This window comes from Colobus angolensis, unplaced genomic scaffold (genome assembly GCF_000951035.1).
Source record: "Colobus angolensis palliatus isolate OR3802 unplaced genomic scaffold, Cang.pa_1.0 Scaffold130, whole genome shotgun sequence".
In the NCBI taxonomy this organism is placed as follows: Eukaryota; Metazoa; Chordata; class Mammalia; order Primates; family Cercopithecidae; genus Colobus; species Colobus angolensis.
The window spans coordinates 2,779,765-2,798,823 of NW_012114253.1; the positions used below are offsets into that span (position 1 = coordinate 2,779,765).

At 42.9% G+C, this 19,059-nt stretch overlaps 1 protein-coding gene across 4 annotated transcripts in view; it reads right to left on the reverse strand.

Annotated features, from left to right (window-relative positions):
* Positions 1–1,236: 1,236 nt before the first annotated feature.
* MINOS1 (mitochondrial inner membrane organizing system 1) overlaps positions 1,237–19,059 on the reverse strand; it is a 30,953-nt gene continuing 13,130 nt past the window's right edge. The window contains exons 2-5 of one of the 4 annotated variants that reach the window (XM_011934019.1): positions 5,687–5,734; positions 4,315–4,424; positions 2,237–2,483; positions 1,237–1,484 (exon numbers count right to left, since the gene is read on the reverse strand). In XM_011934019.1, the coding sequence (XP_011789409.1) occupies positions 2,277–2,483; positions 4,315–4,424; positions 5,687–5,734 (365 nt within the window). In that variant the 3' untranslated portion in view covers positions 1,237–1,484; positions 2,237–2,276. Of the gene's footprint in view, positions 1,485–2,236; positions 2,484–4,314; positions 4,425–5,686; positions 5,735–10,434; positions 10,514–19,059 lie in introns of all 4 variants that reach the window. The other 3 variants (XR_001000852.1, XM_011934020.1, XR_001000853.1) reach the window with 3 other exon arrangements.

Sequence of the window (19,059 nt, forward strand, 5' to 3'; positions counted from 1 at the left end):
CTTTCAGGAAAAGGGAGTGGGGAGGCTGAGGGAGGGTATTTACTACCCTGAATGTACTCACTATAGCACTTGTAAGAACTAAGGTCTAATCAATGTTCCAGAACTGGAGTCAGACATGAGTTGTACCCTACTGCCCAGCCTCCCCTCCATGCCTCTTCCCTGCCCCTGCACACCCTGGCTATGCTGAACTACTTGTAATTTCCCAGCTATAATATGCATCACATGATCCTGAGCAAACACAGAGGCTACCCTCTTTCTGTTTGGGATTCCCAGTAAAGGGGTCTCAGTGCAGGCATTCCATCGCCTGTGGGGCCATCCTAAGGAGACGTAGTTGCTTCTTCTCCTTTGTTTTCAGTACTTTGCCTACACCTCTCCTCTCCATTAAAACACTTCTTTCAGAGTTGTGTTTGCATGTCTGTCTTTCCATCAGACTCTAAGCTCCTTGAAGGCAGAAGCCTGTGTCTTTTTATCCATTTATCTCTGCTGCTTACAAGAGTGTCTAGCTTACAGTAGATGCTCAATCAACATTTACAGGATACAGGGGCAAGTGAGATCGGGCTCTGCCTATCTTCTATGTTAAGGAAAAAGAAATAAGAAAGGCTGAGCTCTGGGGTTCTGTATATCGTCTGAAGAAACTGCTAAAATATGACTTTTGCATCTAGCATCCCTGGTTCAAGTGAAACCACAGGAACAAACTCAGAGGGGTTTGTCCTCAAACCTCAGCTGCTACGTGAAGACAAAGTTAACCCCAAATGGGCCCCTCCGGCCAGGTGGGTATGCCAGGAGCTTTCCTCCGCCCTCCAGAGCTGAAGCTTGGGCTGTCTGAAACTCTATGAAGCTGTAGGACTTGACTTCAGTGGAGTGGGCCATCCACACAGCCAGGATTCCTCCCCTGCTAATACAGCAGCAGTGGGACCGCCTCTCGATAGGCACAGCTGAGATGTGCCCTGCCAGGTCCCCAGGTGAGAACACATGAAGAGTTGCCACAGAACGAAAGGCGCCTTAAGACATCAGTCATCTCCCTCAGGCCACGCAGCAGCAATCTTCAACTTCTGATTACGAGGCGGAAGCAGTTCTGAAAACTACGCATGAGGGGGCAAGTGGGAAGGAACACCCAAAGACTGGTTTCAGGGGGTTCTCAGAGGGGCTGTGAGCAGGTGGCTACAGCTGCCAGCAGTTCACACACAGTCCTCCTCCAGCTCAGAGACCACAGGTGAAGAAACAATGGCCATGCAATGGGCTTCCTATTTTTGTTTAATTTATTTAAGACCACCTCCTTACAACTTCCAGAGAGAAAATACAAAACAAGAAACAGACTTGGTTTCAAATACATAACCAGGTGCTGGAGTTTAAAGCATTACTGATAACATTGTTACAGAAGAATGGCAGCTTACTCCAGGGCACTTCAGTATTCCTGAGGAATAAACATGATCTCTCTTGTCCTCCCGCTGGGATGTTCGCAGGTGAAGTCACTGCTCCTGCTCCTGTAAAGCAAGGACACTGAGCTTAAAACTTCCAACGGCATTCTGACAACCCTCTCTAGTTGCTGTATCAGGTCAGACCCAAAGAGCCAGAGGCCAAAACCTGATCACACTGTTTACATTAAAACTGTATCACAACAGGACTAGGTACACCCCACCCAGGTTCCTGAGAGTGCCCCCCAGCCCCAATCTTACAGGAAGAAGAGTGGGAAATGAGTGGAACAGGGCCAAACCATCACGACCTGGATAACGATGACTAAAACCTGTCAAAGGTGTCCCAAGGGAGCGGGAGAGCATGGTTCTAATCAGCCTACGAACTACATGGCCTTGCCAAGTTTCTCAACCCCGGTAAGAGTCTTGCTTTCTCATCAGCTGAATGAGGATAGTAACATCTCTCACAAATCCACTGGCAGGTCTAGAGGGAAAGACTATTAACGATAAAGCACCCAGGATGGTCTTCGGGGCAGATCAGGCACTCAAGAGGCAGTTATCATAATAGGACTACACTGAATAAGCCCAAGTTGGGATTTTCCTCCATTTTTCAGGGAATGGAGGATGACAACATCAAGGCAGAGACTCAAGTTCAGATACAGTTACAAGGCCATTTTGGAGCAGGGCATACAAATGTAAAAAATGGAATAATATTTTCCACAGGAACTCCTAGTCATTAAATACATAATATGCATACAATCACCCCTGAGCTATTATCCCTGACAACGCAGTTTGGAACAATGGAAATGTTTTAAGCAAAAGACCTGAAGCTTCTCTCTCTGCTCCTTTTGTTTCTCCCCACAATCAGCTCTGGTGCCAGGAAAGTGAGGAGCCAGGGAGCGGTGGAAAAGGCCGGCTGCTGGCTTCAGTGCCACGCAGCGGCGCCTCTTCTTGCACAGTCATGGTCCCTGTGATGACCTCACTCTTGCTTTGGCGCAGAGATGGCTCCGCTACTCCCATCTCTCCAGCACCCATGGGCTGACTGCAGGCAGCTGACGGTGTGAGCAGGTTCTAAAATGGCAGGTGCAGGGCCATGGCAGGATACTACAACTTCAGATTTGGTGGCCCTTGTGGCCACAGCTCCTGACTAGAATTAGGACATGCATTTGTACCACATTTTCCACTCTACTTGTTATTACAGTGGAACAATGGACAAGTCAATCACCCTTTTTGCACTGGCCTCACCTACAACAACCAATGTTTCTATATATTTAGCACTTCACAGCTTAAAAACATTTTTGTGTCTAAATCTCACAACACCACTAGGTAGAAATTATTACCCTCATTTTATGGAGGAAAAATGGAAGCTCAGAAGTGAAACAACTTAAGATCACACAGGAAGCAAGTGACGGGCTTGCACCCAGGTCTCCTGGCTTCTGTGCCCTTTCCACTAGCCCAGCTGCTGCCCTGTTCACAGTGATTCTAGCCCAAGAGTAACCTGGAAAGCTGAGGCTTCTGTGCATGCAGGGAATGTGAAGCTGTTCAGTGAGAATTGTGCTGCTACAAAGGTTATGCCTTGGTAAGCCTGAGGCCATCAGCACTTACCTCTAATAGAATAATTCACTTCGTTCATTCATTTTACATTTATTTGAGTGCCTATTTTGTTTCAGGCCCTGGAAATACAAAATAAGTGCCACCTCTGTCCTTGGGCACCAGCCTCCAATGTTCCTGTCACTTAAACCCCACAGTAACTAATCATGGAGTAAGGAAGGCTGCTACACATGAAGCCCTGAGGAAGCCTGCCGCCCTCTTCCCTTTGGAGGTGTGGGTAGGAAGTTTCCAGCTTACGTGCAGCATTAAAAATCCACCTGAAGGCCAGGCGCGGTGGCTCACACCTATAATCCCAGCACTTTGGGAGGCCAAGGCGGGTGGATCACCTGAGGTCAGAAGGTCGAGACCAGCCTGGCCAACATGGTGAAACCCTGCCTCTACTAAAAATACCAAAATTAGCCAGGCATGGGTGGCTCGTGCCTGTAATCTCAGCTACTCGGGAGGCTGAGGCAGGAGAAACACTTGAACCTGGGAGGCCGAGGTTGCAGTGAACCAAGATTACATCACTGCACTCCAGCCTTGGTGGGAGAGTGATACTCCATCCCTCCAAAATAAATAAATAAATAAAATAAAATAAAACAAAAATAAAAATCCATCTGAAGACAGGACTTCAGCAGAATCATGTGACACTTACAGTCGAGACTGCCTTCTTCAGTTAAAAAGCAGAACCATAGCCTGGCCAACATGGTGAAACTCCATCTCTACTAAAATACAAAAATTAGCCAGGCGTGGTGGCAGGCACCTGTAATCCCAGCTACTTGGGAAGCTGAGGCAGGAGAATTGCTTGAACCCGGGAGGCAGAGTTTGCAGAGAGCCAAGATGGTGCCGTTACACTCCAACCTGGGCGATAAAGCAAGGCTCCATCTCAAAAAAATAAAACAAATTAATAAAAAGCAGAATCATGGCTGAGTCCCGTAAGTCTTTGGGTTTAGCTTAAGTATATGTGAGATGTTTATAGGGCACTCAGATCTTAAACGAAAAGTGCTACTTACAGATAGTTAACACAATCTACCTTACCACTGGTGATAAATGTTCAGGCAGGTTCCTTAATTCCAATCAGCTAGCATATGAGTATGTATCTGAACACACATATGCATCTGAAGGCACAGGGGAGACTTTAGCACCAAAGCAGTGATGACATCACTGAAGGCCAAAGAGCAATTAGCATCTCAGAGTGGTGCCACAATGACACACACGGTTTACTCATTACATACAGTCTAAAGAATTCTTCAGGGGCTCAGGAGAAATCTTTTTCTTCTGAAGGAAAGAGAAATATATATTCTGTACATACTTTGACATATTTTCCGTGTAGAAGATATGGAGCCTGGAAATCATGCTGACAGTTGGAGTAAGCCATTCCTAATCCCATGCCAGAACCGAAGGCTAATGGCCACATTCTTCCTAGTGAGCAGAAAAGGGAAAATCCCAATAGGGACCTATTAAGAGAAGATAAAGCTCCCCATCCTCTTAAATACATGTACTTAGGATTCAACATGCATCATACTAATGACTATCATAACCACACATTTTTATCAATGTTTCACAATGGCCTCAAAAAAGAGGTGTAAATTAGTGAAGTTATTAGTTTAGCAAATACTTGTAAAGTGCCTATGCTGATAAGTTTGAGGAAAAATAAGTAGTAAAGACTGGCTGTGGTGGCTCATGCCTGTAATCCCAGCACTTTGGGAGGCTGAGGCGGGCAAATCACGAGGTCAGGAGATCGAGACTGTCTTAGCCAACATAGTGAAACCCCGTCTCTACTAAGATACAAAAAATTAGCCAGGCATGGTGGCGCGTGCCTGTAATCCCAGCTACTTGGGAGGCTGAGGCTGCAGTGAGCTGAGATTGCACCACCACATTCTAGCCTGACAACAGAGCAAGACTCTGTCTCAAAATAAACAAATAAATAAATAAAGTAGTAAAATATGAAAACAGTAGATAAATCTTTTAACTTTTCCATATCAGTTCTAATCATCTGCTCAGTTTAACAAATATCTTAGCCAATAAGATGCATGAATTCTAAAAAGATGTAAGCATTTTACCGATATTTACATGCTTTGATTATAGTAGTAAGTCATGGGGTTTACATAAGCCACTCTGTAAGTGATTCTTTCATATCAGCACTATGTGTTAATTATGATTCTCTAGTCAAGTATTTCCCACTGGTCTTCATGGAAAGAGGTCAAAAGGATCCCTCTGGCATCTATTCAGTTTCCAAACTTCAGAAGTTCTTCCACAGAATGAAAAGAATATTGCCTGCCCTTTGCTTAGGAGAATTTTTGACCAAGAAGTATGTGTATTTCTGGTCTACTTGTTTCTATTACCAGGAAGATTCTCATTTTCAATTCCTCTAGAAAAAAATTACAATTAATTAGAAATATCTGAGCATGTAGACTTGGCCAAATGACTCACTGGCATCAAGTACAGGCCTCTGCAATGCTATCATATTTCGGATAACAGGCACCCTGCCTCAGTGCCCAGGGGAATGCTGGAAATGCCCAACCCATTTTGACCTCTTTCAAGTCCACATTCTTTATCTAATTCATTTTATAATGGGCTACCCAACCCCATAAATGGATGGGTTCCAATGTGTCCTCTGGAAGTGTCCCTGCTACATATATGTATACACTACGACATTGTTGAAAAGACAGTGTGACACTTACTTTTAAAGAAGGTAAGTGAGAAAACAATTCCTAATCCAAAACCAGTACCTACAAAGAGGGAGAAAAGACATGATAAATCTCATAGCAGTAACTTCACAAAGATAACATTAACATTTCTTAAATGTGAACATCGTAAAACAGATTTTCTTTCGTAATTTGGTAGAGAACTAATTTTCTAATTTCTAACTGTCTTTATTTGTCAGAGGTTTTACAGATGCCTTTGGTTCTCCTGCCCAACAGGAAATAAAAACTTGACTCCCTGTTCTCTCTAGACAAGTTGCGGGATGTGGGGCAGGGAGTCGACCCTCTCTACACTGCTGGCAAGTGGCCTCCAGCATCCTGGGGTCTCCTACCAACCTTAAAGAGGGATATCACAGCCAAAACAGGAGATAGTGCCAACAGGGCGCTCCCTTGTCACCTTGGCACTTGGAGGAAGATAAAAAGCAGTAATCCAGAACAATTTCTAAAGGCTGCGCTATCACACAAGCCAGAATATCTAGGCAGAGGAAAAAGACATCCCTCAAGAGCCGCAGATGAAGAAAATGACTTGCCCGAGGATACTGTTTAGTTAGTTGCGGCACAGTGATCTGGGCTCAAGTCTGCCAGACTCAATGATACTGTATCTGCCATGTCCAGACGTTGGATTCCTCTAGAGTTTCAACCCCTAAACAATTACTAGCCCTCAAGGGAAATTGGAATGTCAAGATTTCCACTGCCAGTGAAATAACAGCCAAAACATGACTGTGCTCCCCATACAGCTTAGAATGCTAGACAACCCGGGTAGTAACAAGTCTTCACAAAGCCAAAAGGGCCTGTTAGATTCATTCCCAGACTAATCCTACCGCACAAGTCACAGACACAAGAAGACGACCTGGTAGGTGTGATTCAAGAACCTCAGGGACATGGAAGCCATTGATACTGATATTCCTTGGCAAGATTCTGCTGTTGCTTGGCTTATAAAATGGTACAGGTTCAATTTTAAGGCGATTTGCCTCACTCCTTGCAGCTGGAAGATGAGTAAGACAGTAAACTGGTACTAGAAAATGAAGTAAAGGATTTGGACTGGCTTACAGATTCCAAACCAGGCAATGGAATGGGGAGATAGGCCAGTAAAAACATAATGGCTTACAATCAGAGCTTTTGCTCTTCTCCATCTGGAGGCAATTTTTTGGCAAAGAAATCAAAAGCCCCAAAGGAAAATATTTCAGCATTTTTCTTGTCCCTCTGACTCCACGCCTGTCTCTTCTATTTTCCCCCAAGGAGAAAAAGCTATCTGATGCTCAACTTTTCCTAGCAGTAGACCAAGAATGATGCCAACTCCATTGCTAACAGTACCACTCAATCAAAAAGATGAGCAATGCTTCCACACCAATCAACATCAAGCAGAAAATCTGTAATCTCTAGAATTCAGATATATGCCCAACCACCCAGTTTTGCTCCTATTATAGGAATTTATCTGCAAGTATAAATATGGAGTAAAAATCAACAGTTCAGACCAGCAAAAAGGAGTTATCAAAGAATGTGCTCTATGGTCTTAGTTCAGCTGGGCTGCTGTATCTTCAATTCTTAAGGGTGATTTTTCCCTCATTTCTATTATTTTTAAGATGAAAAGTAATAAGACTATTCTCTTCAGAAAAAAATAATTCAGAAAATGATTTTTAATTGCAATGTTTTACTTAGAGTTAGCTATCTCAGTTACTTACAAGATAAACAATGGTGGAACCGCTGATGAGTTTTACAGATTCAAGTTCTCACATGCACAATTCTCTTTTAAAAGGCAACATGTTGCTTCAAAGAAGTCCCACCTGATCAGGGGACACCAACTCTGCAGCTGTTTCCACTAAAGATTGGCACCTCTAGGCCAGGTTTAAACTTCATAACAATAAAACATGAAAGGTTTGTCTTACAATAAAAACAAACCAACATGGAAAAGAGAAGAGTTTTCTCTGCCTTTGGCCACTTTTTGTTGTTGCATGACAAGCTCTTTTGAAGGAAAAAAGCCAAAGGAAAAAGTACAAAGCATTTTTCACCTTCCCTGGAAGCAAATATTTAACAATGAATACAGTTTATGTAACCCTGCCTTCCCCAACTTAAGCCTGTTCTCAAAAGTCCATGCTGTCTGAAATGACAAATAACCCTAAAGTAAAGAAATGCCTGATTATAGGCACACATCTTCCTCATGGCAGAGGCCTGTTGCGGGCGTGTGTTAGGGGGTGGGGAACATAACAAAGGAGCCTTATGGAATTAACATTAGGCACAGGGCCATGCTCTGAAACCATGCCTTTTGGAGAGGAAAAAGAATTGGCACATATTCCTCTAAAATGAAATTACTCCGAATCAGTCTAACTATGCAATTTAATGCATGCCTAGTGCCCAACAGAACATCATAAAACCAGCTAATAGATAAATACACATTTTTAAGAAGGAGCAATTCCTTAACATTTCATCGGATGATATTTTCACAGTAAAAAGCACAGAGAACTCTGCGCCTGTGAACTATATATACAATACTGATAAGATACAGAAGATAATAGGCCTTATCTTATGCCTAAGAGGATTTTACAACAAATTTAAAAGAACAACCAATGGAGGTACAGCAATGTACCCCTTAAGCCACCTTTTGGTAAGAAAAGGGGGAAAATGTATGTTGTTGGCCATTATAGTTATGGACAATTTCTAATTGCTCGATGCAACTGTATTTTACATTTAGAAAATTCTTTGTTCTCACCATGCCACAGATCATAAAGCTTTACCTCACTGCAAATAATTAGAAGCAAACATAATCAGCAGGAATTAACAAGTAGGCTCTATAATCTGATTGCAGTCTTGGGGCAGCAATGTATTTTGGATGTCAGCCCCTAACAGAACAAGTTGTAGTCACATATGCTCCTGTACAACCAACTTCACAAAAGTTCCAATTGCCTATGGACTTTCAATGAAGGAAGAACAACTCACTGAAGAGGAACAGAAACAGAAATTCACTTTGAAACATTTCTATAAAAGATCAAAGGGGAAAAAAGACTATAGACCTATTTCATCTATCAATAACTTATGGTGATTATAAAGACCTCACTCCGGCTTACATGTAACATTTTAAACAAGGCTCCTACATTCATAAGCCTAAGGTATAGTAGTCAGTGCTACATTTTAATCTACATCTAAAAGATTAGTTAAAATAGCAAAGTAACTCCATTTTATTTTGTATAACTTACATCAAGATGCATGAGCAAAAACTTAAGTACCATATTCAACTGGCAGTTCACAAATATGAGAAACTACAGGAATTACCAGTCTTTAAGATCCTAGAAGCCTTGTGCTAGAAAACTTCTTCATTCTTACATGTCTGAAAGAAAGGATCCAATTTCTAAATAAATGCTGAATGTACTCTCCTGCTGAGTGAGTGGTGGGAGCACTGATGCTGCAGCAAGACAGGCCGGGCCCAAACCGCTGCTCCAGTCTCTACAAGTCAGCTCTCTGACCCCAGGCCAATTAGTCAACCCTACCCAGCCAAAACCTGCTCATCTGTAGAGTGAAAACAACCTTACAGGGTTGCTACATTAGAAAAATGGAAAGTCTCTAATAGTGTCTGACACGGAATTCACTAAGTGGTAGTAAATTCTGCCACCTCCCTGATAAAAGATTTCAGAAGTGTAATACAGGCTGCGTGCAGCAGCTCATGCCTGTAATCACAGCACGTTAGGAGGCCAAGACGGGGGGATGGCTTGAGCCCAGGAGTTTGAAACCAGTCTGGGCAACATAGTCAGACTGCATCTCTACAAAAACAAAACAAAGTAACAATAAATGAGTAAATAAATAAAAATCGGCCAGGCATGATGGTGCATGCCTGTGCTCCCAGCTACTCAGGAGGCTTGGGTGGGAGGATCACTTTAGCCTGGGAGTTGAGGCTGCAGTAAGCCTTGATCATACCACTGTACTGCAGCCTGGGCAACACAGTGAGACCTTGCCTAAAAAAAAAAAAAAAAAATTGTAGTATAATAGCTAATCCTTTATTAAAATACAACTCACTGGCTGTGTAGGATCACACTGTGGATGAGCCACAGCTGAAAATGAGAACCAGTTTTTTCTTGCCCTTTGCACAGTTGACTGTATTTCATCAACATTAGCAACTGTTTATATGACACATCAGGCTTTGGTGTGTATGTGTATATATATACATATATATACATTTTTTTTAATAGAGGATCCTCTCAGACTTACTGCTGAACTAGACCATTTTGCTTTACAATGTCATCAATATTTTCCTAGAATTGTCTTGTGTCTAATAAAGCTATATTTGTGCTTTGAACATGAATTTCTATCAAACTGACCTGTTTATAATGGCCATGCTTCCTGTTCAATTGTGTTTCTGTCAATGCTATTACAATCACCAAATGCATGTGTTATGACAGAACAAACAAGACTGTGCTTTTACAGAAAATACCCTTGGAACTGAGTTTAGTGAGAATTACATTTCCAAGACACATTCCCGATTTATGAAAGATGCTCAGGGCCCCATTAATGAGGGAAAAAACAGTTTTAAGTCAGCTTCAAACTGTGTTACTTAATCCTTTGAGGAAAAGACAGATTGTCCCAGGTGTTCACATGTAAATGCCATTCATGTGAAAGTGCCAGAGCAAGGACCCAGAGATGGTGATTTTAGTCTGTATTAATCAGCTTCTCAAAAGTCAACACTGCCATAGGGCATTTAGGAAACATACTAAGAAGGTGGCTATTTTACAAGACCTTACCCTTCCTGTGGCTATCTGGACTAGACAGGGGCTAGAACATCTGCAGGGATTTCTCGGGTAGACATCAATTACCAGGATTCTGATTAGAACAAGCAAGCAAACCAGGCAACGGAAAGGAACAAAGATATGAAAGGTAAATGTGGAGTCACTACTGGTGTGCTCTGCTTCAAGAAAAGCCAAACTCAAAAAGGGGTCCTTTTAAATGAGTGTGTAAGCACTTAGTTCAACTTTCAGAATTCTGACAGCCATGCAGCTTCCAAGAATGCATAAAACAAGAAACAGAGTTGGAGAAATTTTACGAAAATATAATTCGTTAATGCATATGTAGATAAAGTATGTAGGAAAATGAGAAGCAGCTCTGAAGATTAATTATTAAAGGGAAGCTGAGAAAAAAGATACAAAATTGGTAAGTTTAGATAAACACATTAAAGACAGATCACATTTATGGGGGGTGTGCTTTGGAGGTACTAACATCTACAAAGTGTCAGGCAGTGTATCACATTATGAAGTTTATTATGAAAACCTATAAAAAGTAGAATTCAAACCCAGGCTGTCTGACTCCGAGTCATGGCTCTTTCCTACACAAAGGGATAGAACTCATGAAGAGGTCAGCAGAGCAACAAGGTGACTGTCTCTTGTTACATATGACAACAGTGTGTTTTTCTGGATTTTAACACTATCCATGGTTAATTTATGACTATGTTACTCTGCAGCCCCTCCAGGAAACAGAAACCACAGATGTTTGACTTACAGGAGTGGCAACAAAAACCTGAATTACTTATAAGCAATGAGAAATCCTCAACAAATCAAGCCAGAAAATACTTTCCTTCCTTCTGTGCACTGGTTGGAGATACAATGAATCCAAATGCGCTGAGGTCTATAAACTGCTGAAAAGGGTATTTTCTATGGACTCCCTTTTTCCCTAACATCTCCAATATCTCCAGCTCCTCCACAACTGTACCAGCAGTAACTGGATTCTCATCCTTGTGAAATTAAATATAAGAATTGGGGATTCATTATATCCTATTTATACATCATTATAGCTATTGTGTTAATGTCTACTCCTATGATTCAAATAAAAAATTCAATGTGGCTGGGCACGGTGGCTCACACCTGTAATCCCAGCACTTTGGGAGGCCGAGGCGGGCGGATCACGAGGTCAGGAGATAGAGACCATCCTGGCTAACACGGTGAAACCCCGTCTCTACTATAAAAATACAAAAAATTAGCCGGGCGTGGTGGCGGACGCCTGTAGTCCCAGCTACTTGGGAGGCTGAGGCAGGAGAATGGCGTGAACCGGGAGGCAGAGCTTGCAGTGAGTCGAGAACGCGCCACTGCGCTCCAGCCTGAGCGACAGAGCGAGACTTTGTCTCAAAATAAATAAATACATACATTAATCAATCAATCAATCAATAGAAAGTGGCCTGGTGCAGTGGCTCACACCTATAATCTCAGCACTTTGGGAGGCCGAGGCAGGCGGATCACGTGAGGTCGGGAGTTCAAGACCAGCCTGGCCAACGTGGTGAACCCCATCTCCACTAAAAATACAAAAATTAGCCAGGTGGTGGCATGTACCTGTAGTCCCAGCTACTCGGGAGTTGAGGTAGGAGAATCACTTGAACCTGGGAGGCGAAGGTTGCAGTGAGCTAAGACCACACCAACTGCACTCCAGCCTGGGTGACAGAGCAAGACTGCGTAAAAAATAAAAATTAAAAAAAAAAAAAAATTCAATGGAGAAACAGCATCATTAATGTATTTCCCTTACATACACTGACTTGATCAACATTTATTAACATTTATTAAGTAGAAGGCACTCGGGAAGATTTCCTTTATCCTTGGAGAGTATCAGTCCAGTACAGAGTGTTTATTCTTTGAAAAATGGAAAGTTTAGCAGGGCATAGCGGTGCACGCCTGTAGTCCCAGCTTTACTCGGGGGCAGTGGGGGGCTGAGGTGAGAGGATCGCTTGAGCCTGGGAGGTCAAGGCTGCCATGACCCGATTGTGCCACTGCACTCCACCAGCCTTGGGCAATAGAGCAAGACTGTCTCGGGGGGCGCAGGGGAAGGAAAGTGTTGTACAATGATTATTCTTCAGTTTTGAGGTTATAAGGATTTGGGGTAAGACAGGTTAAAACGATTGTGAGTACTATTAGATTATTTACTAGCTGTGTGTCTCAGGCCCTGGGCAAACTATGTAACTTCTCTATGTTTCATTTTCTGCATATGGCAAAGAAGAACACTAACCTTTCTCTAACTGGGGAACAGTGTGAGGATGAAACCGCATGAGATGTGTAAAACCCTTGGAAGAACAGTACACTGCACATAGTAACTGTGATTCACCTTCTTCCCCCACAAAAAAAAAACACTTCAAGAACAAATCGAAAGTCCAAATATTTACTGAGCACTAAAGGGCAAGAGTACTGGCTTCAGCAAGGGTCACAGAGAAATAAGACAGTCTCTTCCCTGGGGAGCTTGTGATGAAGAAGGGTGAGAAGTCAGAAAGAAGTCCATTTTACCCAGAAAACTGATCAAAAGCAGAACCTCAGTGCTATGAAAGGACAGTGCTCTATGGGTCCAGAGAAGGCGGATGGGAATACATTTGGCTAGGAAGATTTTTTTTTAAGTTCTCAAGAAGAAGGTGGCATTTGAGTTGTCTCAGAAGGGCAGACATTTAACAGCCAGAGTTTGTGGAGATGGGAATGCACTCCACTCAGTGGCAGAAAAGCAGGGCAATGCACGGAACTGAGGAGTGGCCCAATCCAGCTGAAGCATGAGGCACATCCAGGACAGCAGGAGAGGAGGCTACAAAGGAATCTCGGGCCTTTCTGCAGAAGGCACCCGAAGCTGGGTCTACAGCACTTCACTCAGTCAGCAGTGGGCTTCCCTAAAGAATGTTTTAAAAGCAATAACATGACTGAAGCTCTGCCCTAGGCAGATTCTTCTAAGGTGTGTAGGATTGCTTGGAAAGGATGAGCATTTTGTTGGCAGAATATATAGGGCTTAACAATCGATTAAGAGAGTGAGTGGTGGCCGGGCGTGGTGGTTCACACCTGTAATCCCAGCACTTTGGGAGGCTGAGGCGGGCGGATCACGAGGTCAGGAGATCGAGACCATCCTGGCTAACACGGTGAAACCCTGTCTCTACTAAAAATACAAAAAAACAAAAAACAAAAAAAAAAAAAACAAAGTGAGTGGTGTGCGTGTGTGTCTAAGACAGAGGAGAGTGAATGTGTGTGTGAAAGAGAGACTGGGGATGTGGGTGTATGTGTCGGTGCGGGGGGTGTGTATCTGGGCTTTTTTATAAGGTAAGGTGAGTGGGGAAAGGCTGTCAAAGAAAAAGCTGAGAACTTCTACCTGGATAATTATAAAAACAATGATGCTACTTACAACAGGCATCAGATAATCTTTTAACACTAAATTCCCTTAATCAATCTAAAATATAACTGGATTCTTGAACCTGGGAGGCAGAGGTTGCTGTGAGCTGAATATCATGCCACAGCACTCCAGCCTGAGTGACAGAGTAGGACTCCGTCTCAAAAATAAATAAATAAATAAATAAATAAATAAATAAAATATAACTTGATTTCTAAAAACATCTACATTGCTTTCTGGAATAGTAAATAAAAGGAATAGCATTCATTAAGCACTTATGCTCAAGGATTAAATTTTCTCATCTAATCTTCACAATAAACTTATGAGCCCCGTTTTATAGAGATACTGAGGCACAGAACCTCAGGTCAGACATGTGAGATGTGAGCCAGGCAGCCTGACTCCAGAGGCGTGGTGCTTCATCCCCACACTATACTGCTCCCAGTACAGCCTCCTCACAGACATATGAAGCTATTATAATACATTTTTAAACCTGCCACAGGAAAACTCAACATCTTCCAAACTTCTTTATGGCCAACATTATGTGTGGGCATTTCCTTAATTATACAAACCGTATACCTACTGTGTGCCAGGCAGTATGCCACGCCCTGGGGAATGATAAGTTCCTGCACTATGTTCACTGTTTCAGTGTTGGAGCCAGCTGATAATCAGACCCACGAAGTACAGGGTACAATGACAGAAACAGGATGTACTAGGAGCACTGAGGATACCCAAACTGTCCAGGGGGCTAGAGAAGGAAGTGGGAGGAAAGGTGGCAAGAGACAGGAGCTACAGCAAGCTCCTTGCTGCCAAATTATCAAGTGTGAGGTAGGAGATAAAAGCAAGACAATCTTTTATGCCATCCATCTAAGGATCATGGCCTCTACCCTGTAAGCAATAAGGAAGCAACAGAGGGAATTAAGTAGAGAAGCTATACATCAGATGTGTACTTTATGTAGTTCACTACGGCAGCAATGAGGACAGATCTGAAGAAGCCGCCATCAGAGGTGAAAATACCAGTTGGCTTCTGCAGCCCCAAAGCAACTGCAAGTGGGAGCTAAGGTCTAGACTTCAGACTCTTCTCGGCTCATCTGACTGGAAATGTTACGGCCTTGCATCCTGTGGTCTCTCAACAGCCCTCCCTCCACCTTTCCTGTATTCCATGATAGGCAGAAATGAAAGAGATGGTATGGAAGACAACCAGTACAGGCAAAAGCAAGGGTTTGACCATGACTAGGAAATTCTGAGAAGGGGGAAGTGACCACACTTAATGACAATTCGTAGATCAGGGATCCATAGGAAAGAGTGTATTAAAAAGCCTCATGGACAAAGACAAACAGAAAAGGCAGTCAAATATTTTTAAGTACACCCATGTTTCTGCATTTAGGGTGTGTTGATACAAACATTAGGGTGTGTTGATGATATCCCAAGTCAGCATCTGAAAAGGTGTTGAAATAATCTGCCTGAGTTTCAGGCCTTCTGAGAGCCTGCTAAAATCCAGCAAGGACAGCAAGGCAAACAGCACCCAGCTGACATGATAGTACAGCGGCACTCTAGGGTCTTTCTTTTTTGAGACAGTGTCACTGTGTCGCCGAGGCTAGAATGCAGTGGAGTGATCTTGGCTCACTGCAACCTCCGTTTCCTGGGGTCAAGTGATTCTCGTGCCTCAGCCTCCCAAGTAGCTGGGATTACAGGCACGTGCCCCCACATGCAGCTAATTTTTGTATTTTTAATGGAGGTGGGGCTCCACCATGTTGGCCAGGCTGGTCTCAAACCCCTGACCTCAGGTGATCCACCTGTCTGTCTCCCAAAGTGCTGGGGTTACAGGCATGACTCACCACGCCTGGCTAGAGTCTTTTTTAAAGGTTGCACTAGTCTACCAAGCCCCATAAAAAACCTCCCCAAATCCCTGGACTTGCATACATTATAAAACCAAGAATTGGCCTGGCATGGTGGCTCACATCTGCAATCCCAGCACTTTGGGAGGCTGACGTGGGCGGATCATGAGGTCAGGAGATCGAGACCACCCTGGCTAACATGGTGAAACCCCGTCTCTATTAAAAATACAAAAAAAAAAAAAAAAAAGCCAGGCGCGGTAGCGGGCACCTGCAGTCCCAGCTACTTGGGAGGCTGACGCAGGAGAATGGAGCTCCCAGAAGGCGGAGCTTGCAGTGAGTGGAGATCGCGCCACTGCACTCCATCCTGGGCAACAGAGCGAGACTCCATCCCAAAAATAAATAAATAATAAACTTAAAAAAAAAAAGAATTTAGCTTTCACAAAGAAAAAAAATCTGTTTTTTTTTTGAGATGAAGTCTCACTCTGTCACCAGGCTACAGCACACTGGCGTGATCTTGGCTCACTGCAACCTCTACCTCCCAGGTTCAAGCGATTCTCCTGCCTCAGCCTCCCAAGCAGCTGGGACTACAGGCGCGTGCCACCATGCCCAGCTAATTTTTGCATTTTAGTAGAGACAGGGTTTCACCATGTCAGCCAGGCTGGTCTTGAACTCCTGACCTCAAGTGATCCACCTGCCTCGGTCTCCCAAAGTGCTGGGATTATAGGCGTGAGCCACCGCACCCGGCCTTAAAACATCTTCTAAAGTAGAAGTTATGAGCTAAAATAAATTTCAGGTTGAGGCCGGGCATGGTGGCTCACACCTGTAATTCCAGCACTCTGTAGTGAGATGTGATTGTGCCACTGCACCCCAGCCTGAGTGACAGAGGAAGACTCTGTCTCAAAAAAAAAAAAAAAAAATCTAGTTGCAGCTGGAATAAAGAGAAAAATAAGTTCTTCATAATCTTGTCTGGGAATACATACAATGAGTAGCATTTATTTTAGTGTCAAAACAAAATACGTGATTGAAACAGTAATATATTTTTGCATCTAATCAGAATAGGATATTTATGAGCTAACAAGCTCATGGTTTCTCACATACAGGACTATGCTGAAATGGTAAAGAAATTAAAATTTTTGACCGGGTGCAGTGGCTCACGCCTGTAATCCCAGCACTTTGGGAAGCTGAAGTTAGGGGATCACTTGAGGTCAGGAGTTCAAGACCAGCCTGGCCAATACAGTGAAACCCCGTCTCTACTAAAAATACAAGAAGTGGCCAGGTGTGGTGGTGGGCACCTGTAATCCCAGCTACTTGGGAGGCTGAGGTAGGAGAAATGCTTGAACCCGGGAGGTGGGGGTTGCAGTGAGCCAAGATCCTGCCACTGCACTCCAGCCTTCCAGCCTGGGCGACAGAGCAAGACCCTGTCTCAAAAAAAAAAAAAAAAAAAAAAAGGAGAAATAAATAAAAAATTCCTACAGCAAAAATGAATTTCAACTTAGTCATCTGAAATGCTGCCAAGAAACTAGCAGCTTTCTTAAGACTACCTTCCTAGTAAAAAGTGAATTATGTTGCTTAAATCAGTTGCTTTAGTTAATCATTTAAAATCTATCAAACAGGAATTCTGAGTGGTTTATATGTGCAGGTTCTGACAAACAATCAGAAACATTTGTTCTAACTTGTAAACATTTGTCAAAGTAAGGTAAGTCTACAAATCTGTCGACAATTATGTCAGAGTGTTACAATAATTATAAATTATCCTAAGCATCCTAATGGCTTAGACTGGATAAAGAAAATTGAAGTAAAAGCACTAGATTTCGACTCCTCCCAAATATATCTTGTCTCTCAGTATCCGTTAAGATCAATCTGCTAGCTGGGCATGGTGGTGCGAGCCTGTAATCCCAGCTGCTCTGGAGGCTGAGGTAGCAGGATCGCTTGAGCCCAGGAGGTGGAGGTTGCAGTGAGCCACGATTGTGCCACTGTACTCCAGCCTGGGCAAGAGTAAGGCCTTGTCTCAAAAAAAAAAAAAAAAAAAAAAAAAAGCCGGAGGTGGGGACTGGGGGGAAGGGGTGGCTTTGATTTGCTGTCTTCTTAGACTACCTCCTCATTTATCTAGAGCCTCCAACATTTTTTCTAATGTGTACTCATTTATCCTTTCTTTCTCTTTCATGCTACCTATCTAAAGAGCATTTTAAAACAATCTCTACCTTCTATTTTTAAAAATGACAAGTTTACAAGACCTAAGAATTATGGTCTATGCTTTTTTTTTTTTTTTTTGAGATGGAGTCTCCCTCTGTCCCCAGATTGGAGTGCAGTGGCGTGATCTCAGCTAACTGCAACCTCTGCCTCCCAGGTTCAAGAGATTCTCCTGCCTCACCCTCCCGAGTAGCTGGGATTACAGGTGCACACCACCATACTCAGCTAATTTTTTTATTTTTAGTAGAGACGGGGTTTCACCACGTTGGCCAGGATGGTCTCATCTCTTGACCTCGTGTTCCGCCCACCTCGGCTACCCAAAGTACTGGGATTACAGGCTTGAGCCACTACGCCCAGCTGGACTATGCTTTCTTTAGTCATTTTAATTATTCTGTTTTTCCCCCTCTGTCCTTCAACTTCATTAGATTGGTTTGTATTTCCTAGAAATTTGTATGTGAATAGAATCATACAGCATGTATTCTTTTGTGTCCAGCTTCTATCACTCAACAAAATGATTCTGAAATGTATCCACGTTGTTGTATAAAAGTAGTTGGTTTCCTTTTATTACTGATACTCCACTTTAAGGACAGACCACATTTTGTTTTTCCATTAACCAACTGATGGGTATCTCAGTTGTATCCAGTTTTTTAACTCTTACAAATAAAGCCGCTATGAACACTCATGTGTAAGTCTTTGTGTGGATATGTTTTCATTTCTCTTTGGTAAATATCTAGGAGTAGAATAGCTATATCATACGTTTAACTTTATAAGAAATGGTTAAACAGTCTTCCAAAGTGGTTCTACCATTTCCCATTCCCATGAACAGTGTGTAAGAGTCTCAGTTGCTTCACAGCTTAATCAACCCTTAGTATTGGCAGTTTTTAAAAATTTTAGCTACTTTAATGGGTGTGTAGGTATATCTCATGATTTTAGTTTGCATTTCCCTAACAGCCACTGATGTTAAGTATCTTTTCATGTGCCTATCCACCACTGGTATAATTTTACCCATGTGTTGTTGTCTTCTTATGATTAAAAAAAATTTTTTATTTTTAATTAGCCTGATGTGGTAGCATGCATCTGTAGTCCTAGCTACTTAGGAGGCTGATGTGGGAGGATCATGAGTCCGGGAGGCTGAGGCTCCCGTGACTGTGCCACTGCACTCCAGCAAGGGTGACAGAGTGAGATCCCATCTCAAAAAAAAAAAAAAAAAAAAAAAAAGCCGGAGGTGGG